The 16,740-nt window shown below is 41.0% G+C and overlaps 2 protein-coding genes across 2 annotated transcripts in view; one reads left to right on the top strand and one right to left on the bottom strand.

Moving 5' to 3' along the window:
* EEPD1 (endonuclease/exonuclease/phosphatase family domain containing 1) overlaps positions 1-15,088 on the top strand; it is a 60,403-nt gene extending 45,315 nt beyond the window's left edge. Inside the window, exons 3-7 of the mRNA XM_061587606.1 lie at positions 7,675-7,785; positions 8,507-8,641; positions 9,531-9,663; positions 13,395-13,589; positions 14,619-15,088. Of these exons, the coding sequence (XP_061443590.1) occupies positions 7,675-7,785; positions 8,507-8,641; positions 9,531-9,663; positions 13,395-13,589; positions 14,619-14,818 (774 nt within the window). The 3' untranslated portion in view covers positions 14,819-15,088. The remainder of the gene's footprint in view (positions 1-7,674; positions 7,786-8,506; positions 8,642-9,530; positions 9,664-13,394; positions 13,590-14,618) is intronic.
* The window catches only part of MATCAP2 (microtubule associated tyrosine carboxypeptidase 2), a 98,129-nt gene that overhangs the window by 29,792 nt on the left and 51,597 nt on the right, over positions 1-16,740 (bottom strand). The window lies entirely within an intron of this gene.

Raw genomic sequence — 16,740 nt, 5'->3', positions numbered from 1 at the left:
TGACCCTTTTTCTCAGAATTAACTAGGGCTGAATAGTGTCAGGGCCAGTTGGAGTAGAAGACTGTCCTACCCAAATCTAGGTTGCGAGTATGTCCGCCCTGCTCATAGCCCCTGTGCTCAGTAGCTGGAACTACGAGCTGTATTTGCTGAAGCAAACAGGCAGGATCCTGATAGTTATAACTTTTCTGGTCAAACATTGCCTGTCAGTTGGCCAATGATCCAGAAGTGCATTTTATAGTAGCTGATGACATTTCTCCTTTATTGTGGGTATTCCTGTCTGACCGAGGGAGTTTCACTAAGGGCTCACCCATACTGTTGCATAAAATTGCTAAAATCCACATTTTCCTTATTCGAATTGCCTCAAGTAGTCCAAACCTGATTGCTTTGCACTTCCTTCATACTTGGATTAAACCTTTTCCACATCAATACTTGTAGGCCTGTCCTTTTTCCCCCTTTTCTTTTTTCCCTTTGCGCTTTTGCTGTTTGCCCACCTCTGCCTCTGGACCACCCACCCGCCACCCTTCCTTCCATGATCAAGTGAGTCATACATGAGTGCACAAGTGTATTTGGTTTGATTACAAACTCACCCTCCCTTCCTCACCCAGCACAGAGCTGGCCATCACACGCATTGGCAAAAATGGGGGGGGGGGATGGAGATGAGAGAAGGGAGTTCCATTCCCTTTCCCACTGTGCCTGTGACAGATCCGCAGCACACCTTTAAAGCTTCTGGAAACCTTTCACTTTTATTTTGGCTGATGCCATTCACTTTCTGAGAACTTGCCTCTTTTGATTCCCCCCCCCATATCCTTTTTATTATTTTTCAGCCTCTGAGATACTGCTTTCTTCTCATTTTGTGTTTTAGCTCAGATCAGACACCAGAGGGAGAAGGGGGAGGTGAGCCAATGGGAACCCAGTACAAGCAGGAGGCATGGAAGGAGGTGGAGTTAGAACCACCCACATACGAAACAGTGGGGCAAAGCAACCAGGGGCATCTCCTTAGCAATGGTTTGTAATTGCTCTTTCCTTTTCGGAGTATCCTGGTGTGAGTAAATCCAGATTAGGGGAGGGGAAAGTGTGGGAAGGCAGTAATTGGAGGAGAATGTCATGGACAACAAAGAATGGGCGTACAGGAAATTTACTATTCACATTAAACGGCAGTATGCATCAGCCCTGATTCATGTGTCTTAAGTTGAACAAACTGGGTCCAGAAGCCAGATACAAAAAGTAAGAAAATAGTAAAGATATGAAACAGAATCCCAGTTCGCTGGAGAACACAAGTTGGCATACTGAATTAGTTTTAACCACCTTATTGAGATACTATGCTTCATTAAAAAAATAATAATGAAACTTTGGTTTGCCAGAAGCTATTCTGACTGACACTTCCAGTCTGTTCACTTTTTTCCAGGCTTATTTTGTGACCACAGTTCACTCAGGGAGAACAAACTGTGAGGCACTGCTGAGGCAGCTTCTCAGTCTTCTCCCTGCTTATTTAGTTATTAGGTCTATAATCCTGGCAGTGTATGTAGTGAGGAGGGGGCTAACCAATGATCCCAGGTTTGGACAACAAACTAAGCCAACCATGGCTTAGCTCAGTGCAGCGCAGCAGTAAAAGGGACTGGGAAGGAGCAAAGTGGCTGTGAGCTCTGTTCCGGGAACCTGTACATTTGCGCGGTCCTAGTCAGCCATGGTTTGGCTTACCATGTTGTGTCAACTGGTGAAGAAGTACCTTTTTTTGTTTGTCCAACATTCAGCGTCATTGAATGATCCTAGATTCTAGTATTATGAAAGAGGGAGAACATATTCTTTCTATCAACTTTCTCTGCACCGTGCATGTTTTTATATACCTCTGTTGTGTCTCCCCTATCTTTTTAATAATTTAAGATGATCCACATATAGGGACATCACCATGATTGTCCAGAGTTTATGTGAGATCTTAAAGTTGGAACTCCCAACTTGTTCTTCAGCAGATGACTGGCATTAGCTCCAGAACGATTCCGCTTATTCATATATGAAAAAGAGGCTGAGTTTTCCGGCTGGAGATCAGTTCCAGAAACAGCCTAGGAATATAATTTGTTGTCCTGTACACAACTCAACTGTTGCTCTTTTTCTTTTTAAAACTTGCAGCACATGGAAAAAAAAGTCAAAGTTTGCAAACATTGCAAATGCTCTCATCAGCTTCAGTCTTGCATAATTTACTTAGCTTGCTTGTTTCATCTAGTCAAGATGAATTGTTTAGTCATTCAGCCAAAACTAACTGAATTACTACACAATGTCTTTGATTTGTGCAATTTGCCGGTTTATCAAACCTGAAGCAAATTAAAATTAAACCAAACTGACTTGAGCAAAATTGCATCATTGCAGACATCTACATAAATCTTCCACTTTTAATTTAATGCTTGAACCTAAAGATGTGTGCCAGCAAATAAAAAGTAAAGATGGGTCAAATTGACCTTAACTGCACAGCAGCATCACAAACTTGAGGATATTATGATGGGGAGTCCTATTGTGTAATATGAAGAGAAAATATAGCCATCTCTAGGCTAGTAGCTAAAGTAGCTAAAGATATTTCTTTAATGACTTTTGATGGTTGATGGCTATGATACCAGAGACCCCTGTCCTGTTTGGGTAAGAGATGAGAAAGCACACTTTGGCATTTGGAATGTGGCCAGCAAAGAAAACGGCAGTCGGTGCTTTTCAGCTGACTAGCTGCCTTGAGGTGGAGGAGGGTCCAAGGGCTTGTTGTTTTGGGAAACAGGTGCTGCGTTGAAGGCTAGCATTCTTGGTCTGGATTGAATATAGGAGGCTGCTTTTACAGCCTAGATCAGAGGTAGGCAATGTGGAGCTTTCCAGACGTTGTGGACTCCATCACCCATCAAGCCTCAGCCAGCCTGGCCAATGGCCAAGGAAGGTGGGAGTTGCAGTCCTAGGGCATAACCATATCCTGGCTTAGATGGTCAAACTAATTGCCCATCTAGCCCAATATTGTCCACTCTGCGTGACAGTGGCTCTCAGGCAGAACGGTCTTTCACATCACCTCCAACACAGTCCTTTTAGCTGTGGTTGCCAGAAGTTGAATGAGGGACCTTTTGCATGCAAAGCAGGTGCTGTACAAACCACTCAGCTAAGGTTCCTTTTGGCCCTCTTTCCCTAACCTGGCCCTGACAATAAAAATATCATGTGTAAATTTCCCTATGAGAGGTTTTGAAAAAGACATGTCCTTGCTGCTTAGAAATAGCATTCTCTTTGATATTGTCCAGCATACATAGATATTCTGTTCTGGAGCCATCGGTTCATCTTTTGTTCTCTATTTAATATGAACAAACAAATCTCTTTTTTAAAAATAAAAATGCCAGCCTGTTGTTCAAACCAATGTCTTTGGCAGAGTAGTCAGCAGATGCTCTGTATTATATAGATAAATTGCTTGAAGAAGAAAAAAACAGCAGTCATGATATGCCTCTTGGTTTGTATTCTGGTTTGTTTTTTCAGGCACCTGCACCATAAAGATAAGTACATACCCTGTTCCAATTTACAGCTGAGCTCTGGTATCTTAAATATGTTCCTTTTGTTCTATGCATTATAAAAAATACTGAAATGTTAGACGGATGACAAGTGAGGCTTTGCAACAAAATGTTGCAGAGTATCCCTGGTGAGGGGGTTGGGGGCGGGGGAAAGTTAGCACCAAAGATAGGAGTACCTGCTCTAACCTGGATCTTATTTCATGTGCAGAATGTATTTATTTCTGCTCATTTTGGGGGCATTTAAAAGTGCAACTAGTCTGCATATGAGTCAGTAGAGCATGAGGCTTTTTGGCCATGGAGAAGGTCTGAGGTGGCAATTTAAGTAGACTGATCTTTGCTGCAACCTGTGTGGTTGGGAATTTATTGGGAACCCATTCCAGCCTCAGTCCCATCTCTGATCTGCAGTATTAACAATGGACTACACTGCAGTGTTGCTGTTATTACCTCCCTCAGCACAGTTCTCCAACCAGCAATGGGGGCAGAATAGTGAGCTACACTGCAGGATTGTTGTATAATATTCTCTCAGCTCTGCTTGCAGTGTGGGGGTCAAAACAACAGAAAACATTTCAGGATTGCTTTGCTCTCAGCTTCAGCCCAACTTCCAAACTGCAATAGGAGTTTAATACAGCTGGACGGCGTTATGAGGTTGTTGTAAACCACTCAGAATCTGACCTCCAGTATTCTGTGTGAACTACACTGCAGCCACTTAGAGCCGCAGCCCCTTCCATTGTGAATTATGGAGAGTGAACTGCATTTGCTTTGAAACAGGAGCAGCCTGAAGACAGAGCAGACCTGGCTTCCCATCACTGCCACGGACCAAGACGCTGAGCAGGCAGGGTGGGCTGCTTGTGAGATCGGAGTGGTTTGGACGTACAGGAGGAAATGCCAATTGATTCTGCCGGTGCATGTGAACCTCCCCAACCTCGCCCTGCCCTGCCCTACTATCCTGGTACAGTGGCAGCACCCCTCGTTGCTGGTTGTTCCTGCTTTGAAATTTTCAATAGCAGGATTTTTAGTTTAAAACATTCACACTAAACAAGAATGGAATTAGAAAGAGGAAGAACTCTTCATATTTTTACTTTTTTGGAGGCAGGTAGGACCAAACTGGTGCCCAATCCCAACATTCCATGCTACGGAGTCCTTATAAAGGCTGTTTTTTGTTCCCCATCCCCCTTAGGGTTTTTTTTTGAAGTTTGTGTGTGAGTGCGCTCGCATCTTCAAGCCTCAGGTTCCCCTGTGTCTGCCATAACTTATCTCTTTACATGAGTGCTGCAGATTTCCTTTCGTAATAGTGGGCACTCTGCTGAAGTTCAGAAATGTGCCATTGATGCTGGATGAAATTCCTGAGGATGGCTTCACAGGTTAATGAGATGCCAATGTGTCTCCCTATATCATTTTTCCAAGGTTTTTTTTGGGACCTGTTAATATTAACATGTCCTGATCTCCTAAAGCTTGAAACGGATTATTGGGTGGGACAGGATAGATGTTTTTCAGAGTCAGCAACCTGTCGTGTCATTCTGTAAAGCACACATTGTTTTTTTTATCTATTACCGCATTTATATCCCACCTTTCCTCCAAGGAACTCAAGGTGGTGTTTTTGATTCTCCTCCCTCTCTATTTTAGCCTCACAACAACTCTGTGAGGTAGGTCAGGCTGAGAGACTGTGACTGGACCAAGGTCACCCAGCAAGATTCTTGGCTGAGTCAGGAATTGAACCCTGGTCTCCCAGATCTTAGTCTAACCACATTGGCTCTTAGTGACAATATCATCATCATCATCATCATCATCATCCAGCTTGGATCCTAACTTTTCTTTCACAAATAAGAGTTCAATTTCAAGAAACTGGGCTTTCCTGCCCCCCTTTACTCTGCAGCCTCCTGTGCCTCTTGAAAATCTACTTCTGGAGATTGGACGACCCTTAGAAATAGTGGAATGTGGATGGGGGCTGCAGGTGAAGGAAGGAGTTATTGGAAACCACTTCCCCACTCCTTTAGTATGAACAGAGGAGTTACTTAAGATCCAAGCCTGTATTTTTGTAAGGTGATATATTTTGGTTCAATATAAATCTGATCCTGGTGATCATACTTAATAAGGTGCGATTTGGTTTGTATTGCCAGAAAGGCATGCAGAAAATTACTGCTAGAAACATAATGGTTAACATTTAGCACTGGCTGCGCCTGGCATACTGAGAAGCCCATTTTAAGACCAATCTGATTAACACACCATCTGCAACAAGCTCACAGCCAGCTCTTTTTAAAAGGGTTGAGTGGGATGTAAGATAGCATGAATGTGGACTGAAACACTTGGAGACTAGCCAGCGCCTCTTTCTATGGAGAGGGCATTCATTTATATATATATATAATAGACTCTTCATTCTTTGGCTTGCTCTAACTGCTGAGGCTGCCTCAGAATTCTCTGTCAGGCATTTTACTTGACATTAAGGCAGTATTACTTCATTGACAATCTGTGGAGCTGGTTTTGCAGAGCCTATTTCTTTTCCCAAGTGTTTTGCATGTAGTTCTTTTATTGAATCATTTTTTAAACTCTCCCAACTCTGGTGCCCCAAAGAATCCTGGGAAGTGTAGTTTGTGAAGGGTGCTGAGAATTGTTAGGAGGCACCCCCCCTATTCCCCTCACAGAGGTACAATTCTCAGAATTCTCTGGGAAGAGGGGCTGACTGTTAAACCAGTCTGGCCGCTGGATTGAATCTTGGTGTCCCCCTTTTTCTCAGTTCTTTTTACGGGAATGGATGCTTTATGTCTGCTTGACACTGTGGAGGACTAGCGGAGACAAAAATAATTTTCTTCGTTATTAATGTTTATGGTTTCTTCTGTGTTGTTTTAAATTGTTTTTTGCCTGCTCCCCATAAACTGGCAAAACGAAAGAGGTTCCTTACAGTTCAGGTGTTCCTTACAATTCAGGATTTTGTAGATCTATTTGTTAAAAAAAAGTAAAAATTTAAAAAAGTAAATTCAATTTGTAATAATTGTTTCAATAAAATGTACTTTTAATATACTAAATGCGATAATTTTATGCCAAACCAACTTTGGCATTTGATGTTCCTGAAGTAACAACATGACTATCAATCTATAAAATGTGCTAATATTGCGTTTTTTTTAACTTTTCCAAAAATTTCCATTTTTTTCTGACCCCCCCCTCCAAAAAAAACCTGGGTTTTTTTCTATGGCTTCAAAATTTCTAGAAATTTTACATCTCTACTAACAGTTGGTTCTTACTGAGCATGCCCGCGCTATCAGAGACTCCAATGTTAATTTTCTTAAATTAATTAAAAATCAGCCATGCATTCTTTTAACTTTTAAACTGCAGAAGATGGTTAGAGTATCGGGCAAGATTAATAATAGGATTACAGGTATTCTGTGAACATGGCTGATTTTTAATTAATTTCAACAAATTTTGAGACCACTGACAGAAAAAAGTCAAACAGGGGTCTGAATTATTTTACTCTTGTTTTCGACTTTGAACTTTGGATTCTGTGTTTTGTGTATCACCATGAAAATTTGGAGAGTTGTTAAGCAAGCATTTCTGAGTTCAGGAGTATACGTTTCATAAGATATTGTTTTGAAATGAGCTTCTGTGAAGCACCAAAATGGCACATGAAAGAATGTGAAAAATCCATGCTGGCTGGCTATAGTATACAGCCACTCTCGTCACAGTTCTGCCTGTATTGTCCATCAAACAATGCATGGAAGTCGCTGATGCCCCTTCACATGGTGGTCAAATGTATGGGTGGTGGGGACAGAAGCTGCTTATCAGTGTGGTTGGTGCTGGATTGCGCAATCCTGTGACCCCCCCCTTGCACATATTTTCAATATCCTCCGCAATCTGTTTCTCTTGACATACTAACACTTCTCTCAAGTCACACGTGTGCTCTTGCACTGACTTTCAGAAGAATTAGGCCTTTAGGCCAGCGCATCTGGACCTGAAACATTTTTCATCTTTGTTGGTTGCATAGCCCACCTTGTCCTGGGTGTGCAGCAATACCAATAGACTTTTAGGATGTGTAAGACAGTTCTTTGGAAGTACTTTACCAGGTAGCACTGGTTAATCCTCTCTTCTCTCATAAGAGTGGTCTCTTTGTTGTAAAACCTACAAATGCTCCCATGTAATGGCCTTTGTTATTGTTGTCCGTTTGTAGTTTTGCATGGAGTTAAACCAGCCAACTCTGCCAAATATCCGCAAGTGGAAGGGCCCCCGAGGATGCTGGAAGGGAGTTGTTTCTGAGAAACCCTCAGGCCAGCCACAGAAGGTACTGCAGTCCAAACATTATGACCTTTTTGCATCATTTTGTTCTTGTCCAGCCAAGGACGTAGCTACTCTTGTTTGAACTAAAACCTTCTACAGTTTTTGTTTTTGTTAAGGACTTCCTTTTACTTCTGCTTTGAGCTGACTTTCATAACTGGCTTTTCCCCTGGACCTTGTTATTGATTTTTGACAATACTTATTTTTGTCAGACTCCAGCAAGCTTTGTGCCAGAAAAGCGAAGAGTTTTATTTTAAACAATCTGAAATATAAAATGTATTTGTGTGCATAATATTCCCCCCACTGCAATATATTTAGTTGTTTATGGATTTTGAAAATACTAATCCAGTGGGTCATTGACTACATGAAAGCAACTATTTAAAAAGGGTGCGAGTATAAGAGGATATTCTGCTGAATTGAAAATATAAAGTTATAAATATACAATAGCCTTCTGGAGCTGCTAATGAAGGCATATGCTTACAAAAACTAGTCACAGTTATAAACACAGTAATGCAAATTTAGTTTTGCTCTGTTGTAATCCTAGATTCATTTATGAACAACTTATTAGTTCTTGCTCTAGGCCACGTTGTTGTTAATTCAGTTCACTTTTGGAAGCCTATAATCAAAGTGTAGGGGAAAGGGAGGGATCATGGCATGAGTGGATCTGTATTTCTCTATGTAATAGCAAACTGTCTGACTTAGCTAGTTTTTTCCTTTTTTCCTTCCAGTGTGTAGAATATTCTGGCTTCTTGTGGGACACAACTGCAGGCGTAGAGCTGAAGGATGCCACCTCCCATGAGAACGCACACACAAATGGCAATGGGAGGCAGGCATATCCTCACCCTTACGTTGCACACTTCAAGGTAACAAAGCTCAAGAATTCTCAAGGAAAAGATTTAATAAATTGTTTGAGATTAAAAAGCATGGGCATATTTTGAATTGTAATAGAGTTATTTAATGTTTTATTGGCAAATTAAAAGAGAAGGGCAATGCATCCTGGCTATATTCTGATATCATCTATATCCTGCTAACATTTCATCATAGCAATGGACCAGTGGGGCATGTAACAAAATGCTGCAATGTGTGGAGTGCTTCTGTTTAGGATTCTAGATGCTCCATTCTATCCCCCCCCCAATCAGTTGGGTTGGTCAGCAGTCTGCCCACTGAGCAATATTCAGTCCACAGAGGTCTGTTTGACACCATATTTTTCTAAATATTTTTTGTTCTCTGCAAATCTTGGTGATACCTCCCTCTCGTGTCTCTTTGGTGTTGTTTTGGCTATATAAGGATGAGCATTTGAAGAATGGAGATCATTATTAATATATATGATTCTTCTAATACATACAAATAGCTCAACAGTCTATTTGTTGCCATTTAAGAATGCCCTTGTCTCTTTGTACGTACTACATGATCATCTTGATAGCAACTGCTGATGGGCAAATGTGACTAATAAGATAATTTTTCGTAAGGTTGCTGTGTTTGTCATTTGGCATCAGCGCCTGTTTGATAGTACTGCTGATATTTGTCTCAAGCAAACACATCTGGATTATTGAAATATGTCTTTGCATGTAATATTTGGTTATGAAAAGCAGTTTTCTTGAAACTTCAATGGCAGATGTCTGATGCTACCAAAACTCCTGCCATGTTCATTGTGGGAAATTAGTAGCCCGTTTTGCTTCAAGACATTTTATGTAGTAAGCTAATAATAATAATAATAATAATAATAATAATACATTGCTTGCACCTGTCTAGGTTGGAATGAATGACCTAACACTGGTTAACCTTCATCTGGCTCCTTTGCCCTCAGTGGGAGAAAATGCTGTAAAAAATCACGATAGTCACAAACTTGCAGCCTTTGCACAGACACTGCAGGAAACACTGAAAGGTAAGATCACATTTTTCTTCAGCATCAACCAGCTCAGTTAAAAACAATGAAAACTAATGGATGTGACTTTTTGTTCTCTTAGGCTGCAATCTTGTACAGTTACCTTTGAGTGAGTTCCATTGAACTCAGTTGGATTTACTTTTGAGTAGATATGCACAGAATTGTACTGTTACTTTTTAATACCTATGCCAACTCTTATCAGCTTTATGTACCTCAAAATTGCTCTCTGTTGGCCTCACACCTGGCTTCTTTCTCTAGAGCAGCAGTGGGGAATCTCCAGCCTGCAGGCCTAATTTGACCCATGGGGCAGTTTTCCACAAACTACACTAATCTGCCCCACACTTGACAACATATATGACATTGGGTGTGGGGCAGGTAAAGACGTGGCTGTGAAGGAATAATCAGGAGTTTAAAGTGTACAGTTGATTCCTCCTTGTCAAGTGAGGCTTCCTGCCCCATTGAAGCAAGCTCAATGATCTGCCGGCTGATAGCCCTTCCACTGAAATGCCTATGGCTACTAAGGAGGCAGAACCAGCAACAGCCCATTCCCTTACTCTGCCCACAATGGATTCCCAGCCTCCTGATCTTATCCCTACTCTGCCTCCTGTAGTTGCTGTGTGTGCATAACAGGAAGTTTGGGAAGAGGCGGGGAGTGAACTGGCTATGTCTCCGTCCCCATCGCCAAGGACGTGCCACCGTTTGTGCAGGCACAAGCAGATGGAGCCTGTTCAATAGCCTGCTTGTAGGAGTGCCTGCTTGCTTGCCCAGTACCAACCCGAGAAACAGTTCCTGTGCAAGAAGTATGCTCGCCCTGACTCTTCTAAAGGGGGTCCTCCAGGCGTGTTCTTTGCTGCGTCATCTTTGCTCAAGTAACCATTCCTAGCTTTGCCTTGTAGAGATCTAGAACCTGTGTAACCTGTAGTTTGATCTATGAACCAGTCATGCACCAAACTCTGGGTTAAAGTTGGTAGTTCCAACTCTGATTCCATGGGGATAAGCTAGGACAGAGTATACGATACCCCCAGGATCAGAGGCTGTATGGAACAATGGAAGAAGGCTGTTGGTACTCAGGTTCTCATGTTTGTGGCCTTCATAGACATCTTACTGTGGATAGTGAGATGCTTGGCTAGATAGGCCTTTGATCTGATTCAGTATGGCTCTTCTCGTTTTTCTTATTTCACAATGTACATACACAGAGAGATGTCTTTTTCCACAGGTAGAAATCTTTTTTAAAAAACAGTTATTTATTGTTTTACAACTGATACCTATGGAAATCTTAATAGGATGTACATGCCTCCCCCCCCCCACAGAAGTGCAGTCAATATAGGAAGTTTTTATGTTTGCAGCGGCTCTGGTAGAATACAATGGCTGCTCTCTTTAAGGCCTACTTGATGCAGTATTCTCTCCAGTACTGGATATTTGCTATTGAATATGAGCCCACTCTGGTGGTTGAAAGCCTGCATAGCAGCAGAAATATCATAACTCCCCTCTAGTCTTATGAGTGACAGGAGATATTCTAAAACAAAATGTTACTCAAAAAGTAATAAATTTAATCTTAGGCAATTAATAGCCTGTAGACTATTGCCACCTGATGTTGTATGGGTAGAGGTCAGTATTTGTGCTGTGTGAATACATGTCACAACTTAAAATACTGTGGATTCTTATCATGTCAATTATGAATGTTGATCAAATTTTGAGGCTCTGGTCTTTGTCAGTACAGCATCTTTACCGAGCTTATCCTTTGGAGTTATCTGGTAGCTGAACACGAGGTTCCTCCTTGCCAAACAGATGGTCAGCACTGTCAGCTTTGAGAATAAGCAAAGAAACTTGAAAGAAAAAAAGAGGGCTGGCAACAGATTATATAGACAGATTAAATTTAAACAAAACAGAAACACTTAGAATTCAGCCACAGTGCTGCAGTTAGAGGAATGGAGCTATATACAGAAATTTAGTAAAGAAGTTTACTGTCTAAGTATAAAATGATAAACCAAATGTATTTAATGATATAAAGCTTACAAATATTTATGACAATGTTGTTTTAAGCAATGAAGAAGTAATTACCAGAATGCTGACTTTTAACATCTTCAGGGAGTGGTGTTTCCTTTGGAGGGAAATATTTAAAATCCATATTATATCTGTGAAGGGTCACACGGGGCACTAAGGCTGCAATCCAATACCCCGTTTTCTGGGAGAAAGCCCCATATGATTCAATGGGACTTACTTTTTGAGTAGAGATGTATAGATTGCACTGTCAGGATAACAAGAATATATACACTGTACAAATAAAATGGTAACAATGGTATTTCTAATGATAAAAAATAAGATGTACAAATTTCAAATAGTCACAAGATGTTAATTGATTAAATGCAATTTACGCTGAAAATCTAAAGACTGCCAAAACAAAGTGGACGGAAACCCAGCGTAGTACATGGGAAAATGCAGGGGCTTGATGGACAGCTGATCCACTAACCTATTTCAGCAGATCTTCATCAAGAGCCATTTGGATGCATGGCTATAGTCATGTATGTAACATATAAGAAGAATAAGTCCTACAACTTTTCAGTACTGGTTGATCTGATCTTAGAGGTTCATAAAACACCGTTTGTGATGTGTAATTATATGAGACAATGTGAAACCGTCTAAAGGTCAGAAAAGGGAAGCTTATTGTTCTTACATGGCATGTAGATGGTTGTATGGTTGCATACAGATTGGTTCTTGATGAAGTGTTACAGCAACCACTGTAGACATGAACGCCCCAAACACATGGCTATTTACATATTATTAAGCTCTATCATTGTGATTAGTTTACTGGCTGTGGTAACATGTTGCTGATCCTCCACGCAACAGCAATAGAGCAACCTGCCTAGGACCTAATTTTGGTAGAGTCCTTAACCCTTCCCCTGAAGCCAGGTCCTGGGCTGGGGAAGATGAAGCACGCAAAACATGGGGAGGGCTCATAACTCAGTTGTATAGACCGTGCTTTTCATGCAGAAGGTTCCATGTTCAAACCCCAGCAACTCCAGTTAAAAGGATCAGATACCTGGTGATGTGAGAGACCTCTTCCTAGAGGGCCTGTCCATTCTAGACTCAACTTTTCTCATGTAGCTTGGCGTTGTATATAGCTGGGTTTTTTTTCTTCATTTGTTTAGCCAGTACCTGGCATCAGGCAGCTGAGCCACATCACTATAGTGCTGGGGAAGAGGGTTTCACCACTGTGCCCTCACAGTGGTCTTGGTCAGAATACCACCACCCTCCCCATGCCTATTTGGAATGAGAGGAAAGTTCCTGTTGGCTCCAATGGGAATTCTGATTGGGACTTTGGCAGGGGCATATAGACCTGTCTTTCTGCATCATGGTCCAGATCTGGCTAGGGACTGCCCCCCCCATGCCAGCTACTAGTTAAACAAAAACCAACCACGCATCACCAAACTATGTGATAAAAACCATGTCTAGTTTGGTCCCAAGACCCGATAGCAATTGACAATCCTGAACAGAAGGACAAATAATCTGCACAAGGCCACTTCCTAACACATTGGGTTGGATCCCAACAAAGTCAGAGTAGACCTTTTGAAACGCAGGCATCTTGTCCAACCCCTTGTGAACCCAGAGCTAGAGCAACCCCAACAGAGTGTGAGGAATAAAAGTCGTAGACCAAGTATATAACTGCTTTCATGTCATGATACACGATCCATCACTTAACCCTTCATTTTTTTCACTATTTGCACCCCCAGGAGAAAAAGACGTGATCATTTTGGGCGACTTCAGTCAACCTCCAGACACTAGCGACCATGACCTTTTGAGAAAGGAAAAGTTCCATCATCTGGTCCCTGCCAGTACATTTACAAACATCAGCACAAAGAATCCTCAGGGTTCCAAGTCCCTGGATAACATCTGGATCACCCGTAGCTTGAAAAAGGTTTTCACTGGTAAGGTTTCATTTCATTTCTAGAGGAGGTAGAAATTTAAAATAATCAAGCATCTATAGCATGGTGTAGTGGTTAAAGTGTTGGACTACGACCTGGGAGACCAGGGTTCAAATCCCCACACAGCCATGAAGCTCACTGGGTGAACTTGGGCCAGTCACTGCCTCTCAGCCTCAGAAGGAGGCAATGGTAAACCACCTCTGAATACTGCTTACGATGAAAATCCTGTGCATAGGGTCACCATAAGTCAGAATCGACTTGAAGGCTGTCCATTTCCTTTTCATAGTGTATCTTATTATGACAATTACTAGCTTGATAGCAGAAGAATGTATCTACTGTGTATTATTGCTTATTCAGTGGAATTACAGCAGCCTTACAAATTTCATGCCAACTTCTCCTAGCCCGTTTTACCCTTTACACAGACAGGCAAAATAGTCAAATTTACTGTGGGAGTATGGTCACCAGAGTTTGATCTGTGCTTGCTGCAGTAAACATATGAAGTTAAGCGGAGATGTGTCTCTTTATACACATAGTACACATGCAGCTGAGGCCTGCAGCTAGTCACAGATCCACTTTGCCTGTCTACTACATATCCCTCAGTTTCGGGAGATCCACATCTCCATTTCCTAGTTTCATGTTTACTTTTTTCAAGATTTTCTTCATTGCCATGAGAACTAGAAACTTCATTCTACAGAGCTAGAAATGTACTATTTCCTCTTGAAGTTGTTAGAAAGGTAATAGTTGCCGAAGAGATGCCTTTAGTGGGCAGAATAACCAGACAATGATACACTCGCATGTTAGTTGGTTTCTTCAATTTTGTTTTCTATTATTTATATCATATTCTTCTTTGAAAGCATGAGCAGTTTTCATGGATCACCTAATGATGCTCTCGGGCACTGATTAGGTCCATAGCCATCAGATGCTCGTAGATAATACACAAAGGTCGAAATGTATAAACTGAATGCTTTCCTTTGTGTCATTGGTGGTTTTCCCAAATAGCCATACTAATTCTGCAAAATATTTTTTACACAGGTCATTGGGCAGTTGTGAGAGAAGGTCTTACAAACCCCTGGATCCCAGACAACTGGTCATGGGGTGGAGTAGCATCAAGTCACTGCCCTGTGTTAGCTGAATTTTACACAGAAAAAGACTGGAACAGAAAGGATATAACGCGCAATGGAAATGGTGTGATAGTGGAATGCAGCGACTCAAATGCTAAACATGAGCGATGATGAAAGAAAATGCAAACCATTCTCTTACCCAGAAGGGATGGTCAGAAGATCCCTTTGCTCAAGGCCTGACAGTGAACCAGAACTGCCTTTTTTCTCATTTAAAAAGAATCAGCTTCTGCTTTAACATCTCTTTCCCATCCTTTGTCCCTTTATGGATGTTTTAGGGTATCCTAATTTTTGTGCTTTGTGACTTTTTACAGGGACATAGTGGACAATTCTGTGCTTGGATACCTAGACAACTTCAAATAAAATGCACTTTTTAATACTGTTCATGATCTCCCTTTCTGATTTCTAATAAAATATCAGATAATAACAGGTAAGAGCAGCATATGAAAGGGCAGGGTAATGTATAGTGTGGGGGGGCAGGGGGGAATTTCAGTGATAAACCGACTAGTGAATGCTGTGACATACAGTTCTCACTTATAGTTGGAATTGGGACAGTATACTGAAGTCATGACCTGAAGATGTGTTAAAAGTATGCACAAAATAAGTAAACACCCAAGTCTACAGCTTGGCTTAAGCAATTGCCCTAAAAACCTGTCCCACCATCTACATGCCAAACTGAAATCTGAGCAGCCATTATCTACCCAGGGTGTGTCTGCTATTCACTTTCTCCTTTAGAATGGTATTGCAAGGAAAAGGAGGAGTTTTTACCAATGACCAGTTGCTCATGCTTTCATGAAAGCTACTTTGTATATTCCATTTTTCATTAGAGCTGTATTTTATATAGCTGAATGATAACATTTGAAATATCTGCATTTTTAAAATCATAAATCTCATGTACACTGCAGAAACATACTAGTCCAGAATTGTTTCTGTACTGTACACAAGGTTAAAATGGCCTGAATGGAAAGGACACAGTAGATCTTTAAGACAGACTTCAGTCATGTGAACTCCAGTGTTTCCTAAGTTTCACGGCAGGAGCCAGGGTGCTTGACTTTCTACAGAAATTGGTCCAGAGCCTTGCTGCTGTGACCCCCAACAACTGAAATTTCTTTCCTAATGAAGTCCACCTGAGCCCTTCCTGATCTGTTTATTATAGGAAGCAGGTGAAAACCTTCATTTAAAAAATTGCACTTTGATTTTATTGTGTTTTGTTGAAATGCTAATCTCCTTTTATATATGTCACTATTGTATATGAAACATAGCTGATAAATTTTAAACACAAAATAGCGAGATATATATGTATGCAGTTCAAACGTCGCAGGTTTAAGTAGATATGCAACAAAAGGTCTTTAAAGAATAACTTGAATGAGTTAGCTGAACAGAGTACAGCATTATTTTTAAAACTGTAGACTAAGAATTCCTTGGAAATCCATATGCTGAGACAAGGCTGTCCATTTTGGTAAAGCTTTTCTGGAAATTACTACTACAAATTCAGCTCATTATATCCGTCTCACTTCTATTCAGTGAAAACCTGAGTGTAAATTCTGTGATAATTTGCAGTGTGTAAAGGAGCATCAAGACTGATACCTCCTAAAGGCAGGCTGAAATGAATGGCCAATATACTGGCTTGACGCTGAAGTTCAATCCACCGTCAGTTTTCAATTTTTCTTAGGCAATTGTACTAAGGAGTGGTTTCCAAAGAAAAGAGCCTCTTGCCTCATGGGTAGGGTTGTGAACTCCTGACCTGGAAGGTGACGTTTCCATGTTTAACAATTGTAATGTAGCTAAATAATATCTTGGTGCCACTAATGAATGATTTAAGCTTAAATCTTGAATGCTTATCCTTCCTTTGTCAGGAAGTATCTTATCTATCAGATAAAACCACAAAGCACATAGTGCATAAACTTGCTCAACCAACGTGACTCAAAAGGACAATGGAATTAATCTGAATTAAATCTATATACTTTGCCTTAACTAGTCATGAACACCATCTACTTTTTAGTAACAGATGTAATAGAATCTTTTGGCATTGAAGT

This window comes from Rhineura floridana, chromosome 10 (assembly GCF_030035675.1).
Source record: "Rhineura floridana isolate rRhiFlo1 chromosome 10, rRhiFlo1.hap2, whole genome shotgun sequence".
In the NCBI taxonomy this organism is placed as follows: domain Eukaryota; kingdom Metazoa; phylum Chordata; class Lepidosauria; order Squamata; family Rhineuridae; genus Rhineura; species Rhineura floridana.
The sequence above is the reverse complement of the archived record's forward strand: the minus strand, read 5'-3'. Positions and strand labels throughout refer to the sequence as shown.